General features: G+C 47.3%; 1 protein-coding gene across 2 annotated transcripts in view; it reads left to right on the top strand.

Moving 5' to 3' along the window:
- PLCG2 (phospholipase C gamma 2) overlaps positions 1-18230 on the top strand; it is a 193446-nt gene that overhangs the window by 62788 nt on the left and 112428 nt on the right. For both annotated transcript variants that reach the window (XM_010375145.2, XM_030924434.1), the window contains one exon: positions 15696-15839. In XM_010375145.2, the coding sequence (XP_010373447.1) occupies positions 15696-15839 (144 nt within the window). The remainder of the gene's footprint in view (positions 1-15695; positions 15840-18230) is intronic.

Raw genomic sequence — 18230 nt, 5'->3', positions numbered from 1 at the left:
TATGTTTTAAAATATCCTACAGTTAAGACATAACAAAGGGTGGGCACCATTTAAATTTAGTTTCCAGCAGGAGGGTGAAAACACCAAGTTTAAATGACACTAAAATAATGAACATTTAGGCTGGGCATGGTGGCTCATGCCTGTAATCCCAACACTTTGGGAAACCAAAATGGGAGGCTCAGTTGAGGCCAGGGATTTGGGACCAGCCTAGGCAATATAGTAGGACCGTGTCTCTACTGAAAATAGTTAGCCAGGTGTCGTGGTGCATGCCTGTGGTCTCAGTCACCTGGCTTTGGGAGGCTGAGGCAGGAGGATCCCTTGAGCATAAGAGTTCAAGGATGCAGTGAGCTGTGATTGTGCCACTGCACTCCAGCCTGGGTGACAGAGCAAGACCTTGTCTCCAAAAAACATAAAGAATTATTTGATGGGCCATGTTAGGGGTGTTAGTGGTGAGCACATAAAGCTCCTCATTTTCTCATTGTCTCCTGAGTTTGGAAACGATTGAGAAATGAAACATCGGCAATCAACGAAGGGTGATGAGATGGCTGCCTGGAGAACACGCTTAGAACTGAGCCCTGACACCTGGCCCCTGACCTGCCCACCCTGTCGTGGCCTGGGTGGATGCCCATAGATGTCTCAGAGCAGCAGTCCCCAACTTTTTTGGCACCGGAGACTGGTTTTGTGGAAGATAAGTTTTCCGTGGGCCAGGTTGGCTTGGAGGGATAGTGTCAGGATGATTCAAGGGCATTACATTTATTGTGTACTTCATTTATATTATGACTACATTATAATATATAATGAAATAATTATACAACTCACCATAATATAGAATCAGTGGGAGCCCTGAGCTTGTTTTCCTGCAACTAGACAGTTCCATCTGGGGGTGATGGGAGACAGTGACAGATCATCAGGCATTGGATTCTTATAAGGAGTGTGCAACCTAGGTCCCTCACATGCGCAGTTCACAATAAGGTTTGTGCTCCTATGAGAATCTAATGCCGCTGATGATCTGACAGGAGGCGGAGCTCAGGCAGTAGTGTTTGCTAGACCTGCTCACCTCCTGCTGTGCGGCCAAATTCCTAACAGGCCACAGACAGGTACCAGTTTATGGCCTGGGGGTTGGGGACCCCTGTCTTAGAGGCAGCTCCCCTCCGAGTGGCAGGGAACAGGGCAGGGCACGTGGTCCCTGGGGAGTGGATCCGACTAGAACAAAACGAAACTGCTGAGCTGCGTATCCTCAGTTCCTTTTTCCAGAGATTGGTGCCTTCCTCCTTTGGGGAGGGAGAGTCCCAGAGGGGAGAGAAGCACCAGTCAGTTTCTTCAGCATCACTTAAAACTCTTATCCATCGAGTAGTTCTGCATTAATATGAAGCATTAGAATCACAGACCAAATTATTTGAGCGTAATGATCTGGGAAGAATCTCTTCACATGGAAGCAGGATACTGGTTCTCCCCTTTGCTATCAGTGCAGCCTCAACAACTCTGTTGTTTATTATCTTCTTAACAAAGAAGATAAGGGCAGACCCATGTTCTATCTGCAGGCCGAAAAGTGAAGTAAGTTTGTTTGTTTGTTTGTTTGTTTGTTTGTTTATTGAGATGGCGTCTCACTCTGTCGCCTAGGCTGGAGTGCAGTGGCACAGTCTTGGCTCAGTGCAACCTCCGTCTCCTGGGCTCAAGTCATTCTCCTGCCTCAGCTTCCTGAGTAGCTGGGATTACAGGCATCCAGGCACTCACTGTCACGCCCAGCTAATTTTTGTATTTTTAGTAGAGACAGAGTTTCACCATGTTGGCCAGGCTGGTTTCAAACTCCTGACCTCAAGTGATCTGCCCACCTTGGCCTCCTAAGGTGCTGGGATTACAGGCATGAACCACTGCTCCTGGCCGTAAACTTTACCTTTTGCAAATATTTTTTCAGATATATCTCTAGGGGGTGTATATTCTTTTTCCATTTTATAGATGAGAAAATAGACAGTAAACCAGAATAGAGGCTTTTTCATACAGCCGGGAGAGGAAGAGCTGGATTTAACTCATGCCTGCTAGATCCTTCTAGAACTGGGCTCTTTCTGCTCTACTGTGTGTGCCTCAGAAGCCCCTTTTGTCATTATGTGTTCTGCTGTGCATGTCACCTATTCCCCCAGCTGCCATGTCAGACGCTGCTACGTGTGTGAAATAACCTAACACCTTTGGTTTTTCTTAAAGCAGCATCCTTGGCTGAGGTCAATAAGCAATGCTGGGGCTTTTTACTTAAAGTGAAACCACCAGCAGCTGGGAAGGTGGTGTTGCAAGGTGGTACAGAAAAACATTCATCCGGCCGGGCGCGGTGGCTCACACCTGTAACCCCAGCACTTTGGGAGGCCGAGGTGGGCGGATCTCCAGGTCAGGAGATCGAGACCATCCTGGCTAACATGGTGAAACCCTGTCTCTACTAAAAATACAAAAAAAAAAAATTAGCCGGGCGTGGTGGCAGGCGCCTGTAGTCCCAGCTACTCGGGAGACTGAGGCAGGAGGGGAGGCAGAGCTTGCAGTTAGCCGAAATCGCACCACTGCCTCCAGCCTGGGAGAGAGAGACTCCGTCTAAAAAAAAAAAAAAAAAAGAAAACCATTCATCCTAGTAGCTAAACTCACCTCGGTGGAGCCCTCTTGGGACCAGGTGGTTTTTATTTCATGTTATTTCACTTGGTTTGCACGACAACTCAGTGATAGGCATCACTGCTTGTACAGAGGAGGAAAGAGCAAAGAGAACGGACATGACGTGCCCAGGTTCCTGTGCACCCCTGGGGCGCACAGCCAGGATTTGAACCAAGGTCTTTGAGCTCCAGAACTCCCTACAAAGGGAGGCTTTCTCCTCCTCTTCCCAGGTGAGCTCCAGTCTGCAGAACTCAGCCAGGATGCATGTACTCAGAGAAGCCTTTCTTCCCCTTGCTGGGGAGGAGCCCCAGTGTGGACTCTGTTGCACTCCTGATATGGATGGAGATGTGGATTTGCACGTATCTCATGCCAGCCTGGACGGGGCCTGTCCTCCCTTCCAGGCTCGGAGCTGTCTGAGGGCAGGACTGTGTCTGTCTCTGCAGCGTGGCATCCCTAGCGCTCAGAGTGGGGTTGTGTGACTGCCTGGTTGACTGAATGACTGAAAGTCGGGAAAGAGGGTGGGTTATGTGTAGGAAGGTGCCCAAGCCTTCTGTCTGTTTGTTTGCTTGAATATGTCTTGAGTTATCCAGAGAGAAATTTTTGTTAAGTAGTGGGAGGAGAAAGGAAATGGGAACTTGAAGAACAGGATCATGGCCCAGCCAGCACAGGGGTCGGTGATGTAAAGCGAGGAGTGAGAGGAAGCTATGAGATGTCTGGAGGGCCAAAAATTCCCAAGGGTGTGCCAGAAGATGATGGGTGGGCAGGGAGGGCCAAAGGGGAGGATGGCTGGAGTGGAGTGCCAGCCTTTGAGGCTAACTCCAGGGTACTGGGTGTGTGGGAGGTGGTTTACAGGGGTTGGGAGTGGAGGGATGGGCAGTGGGGGTGGGGTGCACCTGGGAAGACCCAAGGTGATGCTGGGAAGGGGGTGGGGTTGTGCAAAGATGAAGCCTCATTTCTGTGGCTGGGTTATCTCACTTTCTTAAAGCAGGAAACTCAGCCACTGAGCCCCACCATGCAAGAGTGCATGGCCTGAGGTCTGCTGACCACAGCCTACTTTGAGAATAAAGTGTTGTTTTAGTCACTATGTGCCCTTGGCAAAAATTTGAACCAGTGCAGATAAAGCCCTCCTTGACCATCGTTTGCCCATCTCCTTCTCACTAGTAGTGCCTGTTTGTCAGCAAGTTGGTGGAAATCTTTTGGTACTCTTTCTCACACCTTTACACACACACATGCACACCTACAAATAGGCACATTCCTTCTTAGCTGAATCCAGTGCATTCCTGCAAACACACTGGAGAGGAACATTTTTGGATTGCAATATATTACATCATATTACACAGAGACAAGTGCTGATGCATTACCAACTGATTGAAACACCCAGCCAATTTCCTTAGTATCACTTAACAACCTCAAATACCTAAAATCAGCCCACCAATATTTTTGGCATGAATACAAAGCATCTACAGCAACAAATACCCAATTTTGGGGTGCTTTGATGAACTCATTACTAAGCATGTTTGCAAAAAGTACATAGGATACTCTACAGTAATGGTTCTGATTTATGATATTCTTCTATCCCCTAACTACCTTGCACTGTAATGGAAAAAACAATGAAATGATCTGTTAAAAATACTAAAGGTTCATTTACATTGGACCCTGGTTGGTAGTTTGCTTGTCAGAAGCAAATGCTAGGATGAAAGAAGAACTCAATAGAATGGGCAGGATGCCAGGTTTGATGGGCCGTTCATTGTGCATCAAACTGCTTCTCTTCCATTGCAGACAGACACGCGTCCCTCCCCCTCCCCTCCCCTCCCCTCCCCATCCCCTCCCCTCCCCTCCCCATCCCCTCCCCTCCCCTCCCCATCCCCTCCCCCTCCCCTCCCCTCCCCTCCCCCTCCCCTTCCCCTCCCTCTCCCCTTCCCCCTCCCTCTCCCCTTCCCCCTCCCCCTCCTCTCCCCTTCCCCCTCCCCCTCCTCTCCCCTTCCCCCTCCCCCTCCTCTCCCCTCCCCTTCCCCCTCCCCCTCCTCTCCTCTCCCCTCCCCCCTCCCCCTCCCCTTTCCTCCCTCCCCTTCCCCCTCCCCTCCCCTCCCCTGCCCTCCCCTCCCCTGCCCTCCCCTGCCCTCCCTTCCCCTGCCCTCCCCTCCCCTCCCCTCCCCTCCCCTTCCCTTCCCTTCCCTTCCCTCTTTTTCTTTACCTTTCTTTTCTTTTGTTTCTTTTCTTTCTTCTTTCTGACGGAGTTTCACTCTTGTTGCCCAAGCTAGGAGTTCAGTGGTGTGATCTTGGTTCACTGCAACCTCCGCCCCACCACCCCCTCAACGGGTTCAAGTGATTCTCCTGCCTCAGCCTCCCTAGTAGCTGGGATTACAGGCACATGCCCCCACGCCTGGCTAATTTTTGTATTTTTAGTAGAGACAGAGTTTTGCCATGTTGGCCAGGCTGGTCTCAAACTCCTGACCTCAAGTGATATGCCTGCCTGGGCCTCCCAAAGTAGTGGGATTACAGGCGTGAGCCACCGTGTCTGGGCCACGCCTTCACTGTTTTCATTGGCACCTGCTCGTGAACCTCGTACAGCAGGTCTGTGATCTGGATGGTGCATTTCCGATAAAAAAAAAAAAGAGTTAATAAGTTATAGTAGACATTCAGATAGTGAGAATTTGCATAGTGATGAACATAATGCATATATACATAAGGATGTATATAATATGTACATGTACACTTGGGCCTGTATGTGTGTACACACACAGATGTATACATCTAGTCTCCTATTTACATAGGTCATCAAGGAGTTTTTGCCAGTTGGTTCATAAGGATCTTCCTCCTTAATGTTCATAGCAAATAAATTGAGACACTGTTTTCTTTCCTTTTTTTCCTGAGACAGGGTCTTACTCTGTTGTCAGGCTGGTGTGCAGTGTTTTGATTACAGCTCATTGCAGCCTCAAACTCCTGGGGTCAAGGAATCCTCCTGCCTCAACCTCTTGAGTAGCTGAGACTACCGGTGTACACCAGCACACTTGGCTTACTGGGTTAATTTTTTGTATTATTTTTGTAGAGACAGGGTATTGCTTTGTTGCCCAGGTTGGTCTTGAACTTGCTGGTTTCAAATGATCCTCCTGCCTCAACCTCCCAAAGTACTGGGATTATAGGCATGAGCCACTGTTCCCTGTCCCATGTTATTTCTTATGCCTTACATGTGTCCAGCTTGATTCAGTTGCTAACAAGTACAGAGAAGTTTCTACATCTTTGTTTTTTTCCCCTACATCTCTGTTTTGCCAGGTACTATTTTAATTGACAAACACATATGTACAGACACACATTTAATCCCCATAAGAGCACTGTGTGGTAAGTATCACTATCATTCCTATTGTTCACATGAAGAAGCAGAGGCACAGAGAACTGAAGTTACTGTCCAAAGCCATCTGCTATAAGTTGGGGAGCTGGGACTTCAGGCCCAGGTGAGCTGGTTCCAGAGTCTATCCACTTCATCAGTAGCCACACTGCTCCTCATGACTTGGGTAGCTCCTGGAAACATGAATTTGCAGTCCCCGCACTAGAGTCTTGTTCCCAGCCTTGGGTCAGAAAGGTGGCTTGGATGCACTGGGTTGAGTCCAGGAGGCCTGACCACTCTTCTTGCAGGTCTGCACCCCTGTGGGTAGCAGGATCATCATTCATGAAGATGCCCCTGCCTGATGTAAGATCAAGGGATGGGGGATGTCAGCAAAAATGCCCACCGACCCCCTCAGACTTTGCTGATTGCCAGATAGAAAACCATGATGACAGCTGCATATTCTTATGTGAGTTCTTAGAGTCACTTGCTTGGCTGTGAGTCAAGGTTCAAATGCTGGCTCTTCCACTTGTGTCTGGTGACCCTGGCCAAGGTACTTCACTTCTCCATGTCTCAGTTTCCTCATTTGTAAAATCAGTGCAGTCATGGTACCTGCCTCATAGTGTTCTTGTGAGGAACGATGAGTTAATACAGAGGATGCTGTTGTGCCCTACTCAGCTCCCATTACCAGGCTTGTGCTCCATTTACCAGCTGCTAGGAGTGTTGGGTGTTGTGGCTCACAGGTACCCCTTCTTTAGGGCGCCGCTCTCACTAGAAGAAAGCTGCATCACCTAGAACGTTGTAGTGGCTGTAAGCCAAGCCAATGACTGACTGGCAGGGAGGACAAGAAGGACTGGTCTCTCTTCTTTCAGGAGGACCCACTTCTCTGATGTGATTCATGCTCCAGACATCCCCCCGCCACTCTCTGTACAATCAGGGTGAAGCCCATCCCTAAGTGGGACCACAGCCTTGTTTAGCTTTATCCTCCTCCCCCACCTCACTCATGCAAGAATCCCTGACTCAGGCTCAACTTCCAGGGAACCAACCTGTGATAACATGCAAAACATTAGCTCTCTGCCTAACACAGAGTAGGTGCTCTGTAAGAGTTTTGCTATATAGCATTTACTTTTATCCTCAAGGATGAGGCTATTATATCTTCAAGACCTTTGAGGGCCAGGATCAAGTACATCCAGCAGAACGTCTGGCTTATGGCTGATGCTTAAAAGGATCATGAGTAGATAGTCCATGTTCATGAACAGGGAGACTCATTATTTTCAGGATGTCAGTTCTTCCTGGCTTGATCTATACATTCAACACAATCCCAACCAAAATCTAATAGAGATACAAGAAAAGTTTTTTTCCATTCACTTTCAATACAGCACAAAACACTTCACCTCAGAGAAAGGAAAAACCAAGGTATGTTTTTTTCTCTCTCTCTTCCCTGTTTTCTCTGTACTCAACACTTTTGACATGAGATATGTATGGTTTTCCCCCCACACGTCAAGCCAACAGTTCTCCATTAGACACCAGTTTGGTGTCCTCTAGTTCAATTCAATTCTGATACTATCTCCCTGGAACTAGAATCAGATTCCACAGGTTGAGAGCTCAGTCCCTCAAGACTGTCTCCCACTTCAGATGCCAGTCACAAGCCCAAGTTGTGGCCTATGCTTTTGACTGACTGGCTATAAATTGGGGTTCCAATAACATACTCCTTGGGTTTGATTTATTTGCTGGAGTGACTCACAGAACTAAGGGAAACATGTATACCAATTTATTAAAATGATATTACAAAAGATAAAGATGATCAGCCTGATAGAAGAGATGCATAGGGCAAGGTATGTGGGAGGGGGCATAGGGTTCCCATGTTCTCTCTGGCATGCCACCCGCCAGAAAATTCCATGTGTTTAGCAACCAAGAAGCTCTCTAAACCCTGTCATCTTGGGTTTTTATGAGAGCTTTATTACAAAGGCGTGATTGATTAAATCATTGGCCATTGGTAACCAACTCAACCTTTAGCCCTTCTCTCCTTCCTAGAGGTTGGGGGTAGGGCTGAAATTTCCACCCCTGTAATCACATGGTTGGTTTCCCTGGCAGCCAACCTTCATCCTGAGATGTCTAGGAGTCCCCAGCCATACAAAAGGATAGTTGTCACTGGAGATTCCAACGGTGTTAGGAGTTGTGTGCCAGGAAATGGGATTGGAGACCAAATGTATACAGTCAGTCCTCCGTATTTGTGGATTCTGCATCTGCGGACTTAAGCTATGGTCGATTGAAAATATTTGAAAATATTTGAAAAATTGCATCTTACTGAACATGGACAAACTTTTTTGTTGTCATTATTCCCTAAGCAATACAGTATAATTGTTTACATAGCATTTATATTATATTAGGTATTAAAAGTAACCTAGGGGTTTGAGGTTTATGGGGGATGTGCATAGGCTATATGCAAACACTCTGCCATTTTATATCAGAGGCTTGAGCATCTATTTGGACTTTGGTATCTGTGGAAGGTCCTGGAACCAATCCCCAACAGTCACTGAGGGATGACTTGTATGTCTTATTAAAAGTCACAATATTACAAAATCCCAGCAAGTTAATCTGTGGGTGTTGACAAAGTGATTCCAAAGTTTATATGGAAAGGTGGAAGACATAGAGTAGCAAACACAGTATTATAGAACAGAATCAGAGGACTGACTTCAAGACTTACTCTAACGTTCCAGTAATCAGTACCGGTGATGTTGGCAGAAGAATAGACAGATCAGTAGAACAGGATAGAGAGCCCAGAAATAGACCCACACAAATATCATCAACTGATCTTTGACAAAGGGGCAAAGGCTACTCAATGGAGAAAGGATAATCTTTTCAGAAGTATGATGAATAAGCCAGCTTGTCTTGGGAAGACACAAGAGAGGGGTGTTCAGGATGATAAAGTCCTGGCTGATGAAGGCAGATGCCTGCAGCTCTTTCCTGGGGCAGGGCTGGCTTCCAGAGGGTGCTTGTTTGGGCTGAAGTGGAAGGGGATGTGCGGATGTGCAGGGCTGCTTGTATCATTAGAATGGCTGTTAGCATTTGATTCTTTCTTTCTTACCGTGCTCTGTCTCTCTGCTTTTGTACATGTGCGTTTGCATTTCTCTCCCTCCTTGTCTGGGTAGCCTGTGGTTTTCTGTACCTGGTCTCTCTATCCCTCTCGGTCTCCCTTATCTCCTTCTCTGTCCTTCTTCCTCTCTGTCCCCTGCTCTGCCCAATCACCAGTAGTTTGATCCCTCTTGATGTCCCCGTCTCTCTTTGTCCCTCTCCTCTTTCCAAGAACTACTTATTGGGCCCTGCTGTGTGCCAGCCACTCTGATGGGTGGAGCGCAGTGGTGAGGAAGGGTGCACAATCCCTGCGTATGTGGAACTTACAGTCTAGGAAAGGAGGGCTGTGGATCTGCAGATTCCCTCTAATAAATATTTGCTTCTGTTCAAATGCTGTGGAAGAGAGGTGCTTGGTATAGCTCATAGCAGGCATCGGGAGGTTTTCTGAGTTTGATTTGATTGAGCTGAGACTGGAAGGGAGAGCTTGGCGCTAACCAGACTAAGAACATTTTCAGTGGTGCCAACGTCCTGTGGTAGGAATGAGTGTGACCTATGAGAGATGCTCGGAGGGGCCTGTGGGGTGCATGGGGAGCAAGGGCCGGGAGGCAGATGGTTAGGCCATGTGGGGTTGGAGGGGTCATCACAGGGCTGTGGTTCTTAGTCCTAACAGCAGTGGGATGCCACGGGAAGGCTTGATCCCAAGGAGTTGCATGAGCCTGTTTGTATTTCATACGATGACTGTGGGGATAATGTACTGCTATGAGAAGACAAGTCAGGAAGTAACCTCCATAGACAAGAGATAATGGGGGTTTTGATTGTGGTGTTGAGCATGGAAATGGATAGACATTGATAGATTCCAGAGCAATTTCAGAAGTAGAATTGTTAAAATGTGGTTATTGCTGGAAGACAATGTTACATTGTCTAAAAAAGTTTTTCTTTCCTTTTTTTTTTTTAGATGGGGTCTTGCTCTGTCGCCCAGGCTGTGGAGTGCAGTGGCATGATCTCAGCTCACTGCAAGCTCCGCCTCTCAGGTTCATACAATTGTCCTATCTCAGCCTCCTGAGTAGCTGGGACTACAGGCGCCCGCCACCACGCCCGGCTAATCTTTTTGTATTTTTAGTAGAGACAGGGTTTCACCCTGTTTGCCAGGATGGTCTCTATCTCCTGACCTCATGATCCACCCTCCTCGGCCTCCCAAAGTGCTGGGATTACAGGCGTGAGCCATCGCGCCCAGCCAAAAGTTTTTCTTTAGTTATGTATAATTTTGCTGTAAGGACAGATGCTCACCATAGACCAGTGCAAAGATTCTCTCTTGGCTGGGCATGGTGGCTCACGAGTATAATCTCTGTACTTTGGGAGGCCGAGGCAGGTGGATCACCTGAGGTCAGGAGTTCGAGACAAGCCTGACCTATATGGTTAAACCCTGTCTCTACTAAAAATACACACACACACACACACACACACACACACACACACACACACACATTATCCAGGTGTGGTGGCGAGCGCCTGTAATCCCAGCTACTTGGGAGGCTGGGGCAGGAGAATCACTTAAACCCAGGAGGCAGAGGTTGCATTGTGCCGAGATTGTGCCACTGCACTCCAGCCTGGGCAACAAGAGCGGAAACTGTCTCAAAAAAAAAAAAAAAAAAAAAAAAGAAATGAAAAATGAATTCCCTCTTGAAGACATTTTACCTGGAAAGAGAATTGTTAGACTAGACAGACAGAGAAAAGAATGTTTGCTTAAAGTCACTACACTTTCACTGGCAGTCAACTGGGTGGGTGAATAACTTTTGGAAAACAAAAGCCTTAATACCTTTCAAGTTTTTAGATAATTGCTAAAGCAGTTAAATCAGCCATGTTGATTTCCTCTAAAAATGAATTCCAGTGCCTAGTTTCTTTAAAAAGTCAAAGGCACAAGAGAAAACAAAAGTAAACAAGGAGACTCTTTAGGATTGAAGATGTAATGATATAACCAGATAAGATGTACGCATTTTATTTGTATTCAAGTCTACTGCAAAAAGATTTGGAGAAAACTGGGGAAATTTAAATACAGACGAGGTGTTAGGTCATGTTAAGTAATTATCATCAGTTTTGTTAGATGCAATAAAGGTTTTATGATTCTATAAGAAAATGTGATCATTTTTCTGAGATACATTAAATATTTTGCGGTGCAACACCATGAAGTCTATACTTTAAGTACTCAAGCTTCCCCCAAATAAATGAAACAAATTAAAAAAAATAAATTTCAGTGCATGAAAAGGATCTTTTTGTTTATTTGTTTTTGAGGGGTGAAGATAAAGAGAAAAGGAAGACTCAGATTTCTAGTTTGGGTGAAGAGTGGCAACATGTCCATCTTTTACTGACCATGCGTTCTTGGACTCTCAGTGTGATAGAAATTGACATGAGGCCAAAAGAGTTTTCCCAGACAAGACTTTATTGGAGCTTATGCCCAGGCATACGAGAAGCAGCACAAGAGAGAGATAATTCTCTGCCTGGGTCCCCGAAGACGGTCAGGAGAGTAATTTTAAAGGGGCTTAGGTGGACAGGGAGTGATACTGAAGCACATAGAGTTGGGGAACTTCTGACACCTGCACAGTATAATAGGATAGAGAGCCTCTTCATGTTTGCATATCTCATTAGTGTGTTAAATCCCCACCCCTGGGCATGATTTTTAGTATTAGAATGCAGCTAAAGTGGAGGACTGGTCATTCTTCAGGTCTCATGCACATGCGGGCAATAGGGTTAACTCCCTTGAGTAATATTTAAGATGGGAGCCGCTTATTTTAGTTTCCTCAATGTCTGCAATCAGTGGGCATGGCCCTTTGAACAAGATTTATATATAGTGCAAGGTCTAGATGGGGTCCCCACTAGTTATGGTCCCCCCAGCCAGCTTGTAGTAGAGGTTCTCAGTGGGGTGTGATGGGGGATGAGTCCTATCTCTATTCTCTCTCACCTTCATCCCAAATACTCTACCCAACAAGGTTTAGAGATACCACCCCCCTAATAATAGGGCCACCCATAATTGAGAAGTGATTTTATCAACTTTTTATTTTGAAATAATTGTAGACTCATGTGGACGTGGCAAAAATAGTACAGTTTCTGTGAACCATTCATTTAGCTGCTCCAGTGATAACATCTTTCATAAGCATAGTTATCAAAACCTGGACATGGATGCTGGTACAGTGCTATTAATGAAACTGCAGATCTTAATTGGTTTTCACCATTTTTTACATACACTCAGTTTTCTTGTTATTTTGCATTTGTTTTGATGTGTAGTTCCGCAAAATCTTGTCACATGTGTAGGTGGGTATATCTACCACCATACATGCACAGAATGCAGATGACATGCTGTTGTTTTAGTCTTTTCACATGGCCTTGTTGTTGTTGTGGCTGAGACAAAGTCTCACCCTGTCACCCAGGCTGGAGTGCAGTGGGGTGATTTTGGTTCACTGCAACCTCCGTCTCCCAAGTTCAAGAGATTCTTCTGCCTCATCCTCCCAAGTAGCCGGGACAACTGGTGGCATGTGCCACCAAGCCCAGCTAATTTTTGTATTCTTAGTAGAAGACAGGGTTTCACCATATTGGCCAGGCTGGTTTCGAATTCCTGACCTCAAGTGACCTGCCCGCCTCGGCCTCCCAAAGTGCTGGGATTACAGGCGTGGGCCACCATGCCCGGCTTATGTTCACAAGGCTCTTGGCCATTGAGCTGTTTCTAAGTGAGCTAGACCCATGGTGAGAACTCAGAAAGCTTTGAGTGCATCCCATCCCCTCTCCTCTAACTTAATTGTCTGCTCTCCTCCCCCAGCTCCCATTGTTGCCTGTGAATGGCCAGCAATCTTTCCTGCTCTTTCACTATGACTCTAAGATGCCTTTGCTCACCTCTGTGGACTTCGTTCTGTCCTCTTCCTTGATTCCAGGCCAGAGCCACCTCTTCTTGCTGCAAAGCTGAGATCTCCTTTCTCGCTCTCATCTCCAGGAGTGCTGGGGTTCAAAGGTACACCAGGGTTTGATAACACTTTGTTCCATGGTAGACAAGGTGATCCCTGCCACTCCCAGGCTCGTTTTACCAGCCTGGGAGCAGCAGTGGAGGGGAGGTTTTACTGGTAGTTCTGGCCAAATGAATCCCAGGAGGATGCTGATGGTGCAGCTGGGCCATGTGTCTGTCCCCGAACCAGTCACTGAGCCAGGGCACTTGGGTCATTCCCAGGCCCCTGCTGTCCCCTTCAACTTATGGTTGAAGGTGGTGAGGAGTGAATCAGCTCTAAATAAAGCACATGGAATGGGCTCATCCCATGAAAAGATTTTTGTTGTTGTTTTTCAGAAGAAGGGGAAAGAAGGGACTGGTTGAGCTTGTTGAGCTCGTGTCTCTGTGCCAGTCTAGAATTCACCGGTCATCTTGATGGGAGAAGGGGGAGTCACCTTTGAGTCAGTCAGGTGGCCATCCTGGCCCATTAGGTTTTGACCAGGAGTAGGTGCAGTCACATGGCAGCAGAGGTTGCAGAGAGGAAGGATTTCTTATTTGTTTCTATTATCTATTGCTATACAACAAACTATCCCAGTGTTTAGTGGCTTAAAACAACAATCATTTTATTTATTGCACATATTTCTACAATCTGGGCATGGGTGGGGACTGGGAGAGCTTGTCTCTGTTCCACATGTTGTCAGCTGGGGCAGCTCATTGGGGCCAGAGGATCCACTTTTTTTTTTTTTTGAGACGGAGTCTCACTCAGTCGCCCAGGCTGGAGTGCAGTGGTGCGATCTCAGCTCACTGCAAGCTCTGCTTCCTAGGTTCACGCCATTCTCCTGCCTCAGGCTCCTGAGTAGCTGGGACTACAGGTGCCCGTCACTACGCCTGGCTAATTTTTTTTTTCGTATTTTTAGTAGAGACGGGGTTTCGCCGTGTTAGCCAGGATGGTCTCGATCTCCTGACCTCGTGATCTGCCCGTCTCGGCCTCCCAAAGTGCTGGGATTACAGGCGTGAGCCACCGCGTCTGGCCCAGAGGATCCAGTTCTAAGGTGGTGCAGTGCTGTGTGGCTGTTGGCTGGGGGCTCAGCTGGGCTGTTGGCTGAGGGCATTGGTTCTTCTTCCATGGCCTCTCCATAGGGCTAACTTGAGATTCTTACTACATGGTGGTCTCCAGGTAGTCTGACTTCTTACACAGAGGCCGGCTTCCCCCAGAGCTCAAAATGGAAGGTGCCAGGCCTTGTTAAGGATTAGGCTCCAGGCTGGGCCCACTGGCTCACGCCTGGAATCCTAGCACTTTGGGAGGCTGAGGCGAGCAGATCACTTGAGGTTAGAAATTCAAGACCAGCCTGGCCAATATGATGAAACCCCATCTCTACTAAAAGTACAAAAATTAAGCCCGGCATGGTGGCGCATGGCTGTAGTCCCAGCTACTTTGGAGGCTGAGGCAGGAGAATTGCTTGAACCCGGGAGGCAGAGGTTGCAGTGAGCTGAGATCACACCACTGCACTGCAGCCTGCATGACAGAGTGAGACCCCATCTCAGAAAACAAACAAACAAACAAACAAACAAACAAACAATATGGGTTAGGCCCTGAACTGGCACAGCATCGTTTATGCCAGCGTGCCAGTGCTCCCAGCCTTTTTGGTACCAGTGACCAGTTTCCTAGAAGATAGTTTTTCTGCAGATGGTGGGGGCATTGGGGGGATTGCTTCAGGATAAAACTCTTCTGCTTCAGATCATCCGACATTAAATTCCAATAAGGACCGCACAACCTGGATCCCTCGCATGTGCAGTTCACCATAGGGTTTACGCCCCTGTGAGAACCTAATGCAGTTCACCATAGGGTTTGCGCTGCTATGAGAATCTGATGCCGCTGCTGATCTGACAGGAGGCGGAGCTCAGTGCTCACTTTCCGGTACCAGTCCATGGCGTGGGGGTTGGGGCCCCTGATTTATACTACATTTTATTGGTTAAAACAGGTGACAAAGACAACCTGGATTGAAGGGCAGCTGGCTATATAAGGGCATAAATACCGGAGGCTGTGGCCCAATAGTAACAGTCCATTACTCTAGACTGTTACCAGGGTAATAGTTTACCACTGTCTTCCCGTAGGCCCTGTGATATCCAGAACCCCTGTGACCATCCCCAATGCTGAGGTTGGCCTCTTATTATTTTTTTTAATTTGAAGCAGTTATTCATTGCCTTCATTTTCTTTTCCCCTTTCAATTGAGCCACAGAGCATTTGTAGCTTTTGGGACTCAAGGGAAAAGATGGTCAAGGTCAAGGTCAACCAGACGGTTGGAACTTTGAGGCTGCCTAGAGTGATCCCTAGTGAGCATCAATTTGGTCCATCGTTTGTTTTGGTAGAATAGTCTGTGCCTATTTCCTCAAATCTGAGTTGCATTACAAAAATGAATTGTCCTAGTTTAAAACGTGTCTGTCTGAGAAACAGGGTGAGTGGAAACCCCAAACTCTTCATACTCCAGGGGTTTGTGGGGTGGCAGCAAATGCCCGGGTAGGCTCTTGGCCCTTTGTTCATTTCCAGAAGAAGGGGGCACTGAATCCGGATGCACAGATAGCTTTGCGGGATCCTGTTGGGGAAGGAAGGAGCCAGGCTGTGCCTGGGCTGCAGGTGTGTGACTGCATCCTCAGGTGGAGTGAACTCCAGCTTCTAATTGGCTCATGTTAATTTCATTGCAGTGGATATCATGGAAATAAAAGAAATCCGCCCAGGGAAGAACTCCAAAGATTTTGAACGTGCAAAAGCAGTTCGCCAGAAAGAAGATTGCTGCTTCACCATCCTGTATGGCACTCAGTTCGTCCTCAGCACACTCAGCTTGGCAGGTAGATGCATGTTTCTGTGCCTTTCTCCTTCCCCGTGCCTTAGTCTCTTCCTGAAGAAGTTCACTAATAGCAGAATGCTCACCCCTGCCTGCTCGCTGATGTGTATTTGGGGTCATGGTTTCGAATCCCAGCTCTGCCCCTTTCTAGCTGTGTGTCTTTAGATGAGTGACTTAACCTCTCTGAGCTGCAGTGTGCTCAGCTGTGAAATGGGGAGAATAGTAATGCCTATCTCATGGGGGTATTGTGAGGAGTATGTTAAGTGTCTCTCTGGCTCATGTTGAGAGCTGAATAAATGATGATTAGATAGTCTTAACACTGAAGGCCAGGCTCTGTTGGATGAAAAATGTAGGCTGGGCTCATCCCTGTGGTCCCAGCACTTGGGGAGGCTGAGGTGGGCAGATCACTCGAGGTCAGGAGTTTCACACCAGCATGGCCAACATGGTGAAACCCCATCTCTACTAAAAATATAAGAACTAGCTGGGTGTGGTGGTGTGCACATGTAGTCCCAGCTATTTTGGAGACTGAGACACAAGAGTTGCTTGAACCAGTGAGCCAAGATTGCACCACTGCACTCCGGTCTGGGCAACAGAGCAAGACTCTGTCTCAAAAAAAAAAAAAAAAAAAAGAAAATAAAAGAAAAATGTAACCTGTTTTCCTCCAGCAGATGTGGCTCAGCAAATCTGACTGATGTGAAGGAACTGTCCTGAGATCTTCTATTGCATACGCACATGCAGTTTCCTCATTTTACTCAGGGGCAGAACCTTGTAGTTACTTTCAAGTTCAGTCCTAGAATTTATTGACTTGGAAGTATGTATACATTCATGACTCAGAGAGAAAATCAGTACGATTAAAATAGATCAAAGTGGAGGCAGCTCTGAAAGTTGAGCAATATAGGGACATTTACTTTAGAGTCAAATAACTTATTAATTTCTCATTCATTCTTTTACTACACATCTTTTGAGCCTATACTCTGTGTTAGGTTGTGTACACACCAGTGATCTGGGAAGATGAATGGCACCTGGTGCTGCCTTTAAGAAGCTCTCAGTCTACTTGGGGAGACAGATGGGTGCACTAGGATAAGACCTAGTGCAAGCATGATGCAGCGTGCTGTGAATGCTTAGTTTCAGAGAAGTTGGGCAAAGAAGGTGACTTTTACATTGGCTTCAGTAGGAGTTTGGAGGAAAGAGGGAGGGCGCTCCAGGGAAAGGCTGTGGTGTGTGCCAGGGCTTGGAGGAGGGAAATAGCATGTTAGATGTAGGAAATGAGGAGCGAATATCTGATTGATGATATGGAGGGGGTTGGTAGAGATGGGGCAGGAGGGCAAGGCCCATGGCCATGAGGCTTCACACCTCTGTCTCCTTAGCCCCACCTACAGGCTGAGCCCTGACCCCCTGTTCTTAACTTGTTAAGGAGACCACAAGAGCCCGGCCCTTGGGGGCTAGAATGTGAACTTTGATATATATCCCACTCTGGGAGCCTCTTCTGGAACCCTAAATTCAAGGTTAGCACAGTGATGGTCAAGATTTTGATTCCCATTCCACCCTCTCACTTACTTCTCTGAGACAAACTCCGCCCTTCAGAGCCTCAGTTTCCTCTGCATCTGTGTGGAAAGATGAGAGCAGCAATCTCCGCCCGGGGTGTACGAACTGGCAAAGTACCTGGTGCTTAAGGAGAGGCTTCATAGTTCCATGAGGTGTTTGCACTGTTAGCTTCATTTTGCAGGTGACATGAGGCACAGAGTAGGGTTAAGTAACCCGCTGAATGTCACACAGCCCTGAAGTGGTGCAATGGGACTTAAGCTATGATCTTCCTTTTGCCAGATGCCAAGCTCTTAACCACTCCTCAATGCTGCTTATTAGCAAGGGTAATAGCAACCATGGGTATTAGCAAGCCATACTCTCCTGGCTGTTAGCAAGCTCTACTTGCCATCCCTCTGTGCCATCTTCATTAGAAGCAGGAAAATACTGACAGCTGCTTAGGGTTGTGGTGCAGATTATTCCAGATCCTGCATCTTATTAGTTAGCATAGGGTTAAAAGCTAACACTCTTTAATAAAACAAAAAGCAGGCCGGGCGCGGTGGCTCACGCCTGTAATCCCAGCACTTTGGGAGGCCGAGACGGGCGGATCACGAGGTCAGGAGATCGAGACCATCCTGGCTAACACAGGGAAACCCCGTCTCTACTAAAAAATACAAAAAACTAGCCGGGCGTGGTGGCGGGCACCTGTAGTCCCAGCTACTCCGGAGGCTGAGGCAGGAGAATGGCGTAAACCGGGGAGGCGGAGCTTGCAGTGAGCTGAGATCCGGCCACTGCATTCCAGCCTGGGCGACAGAGCGAGACTCCGTCTCAAAAAAAAAAAAAAAAAAGCTAAATTCCTAAGCCATGGGAAGCT

The sequence above is a fragment of the Rhinopithecus roxellana genome, chromosome 20 (genome assembly GCF_007565055.1).
Source record: "Rhinopithecus roxellana isolate Shanxi Qingling chromosome 20, ASM756505v1, whole genome shotgun sequence".
In the NCBI taxonomy this organism is placed as follows: domain Eukaryota; kingdom Metazoa; phylum Chordata; class Mammalia; order Primates; family Cercopithecidae; genus Rhinopithecus; species Rhinopithecus roxellana.
This window is presented reverse-complemented; position numbering and strand designations above follow the sequence as displayed.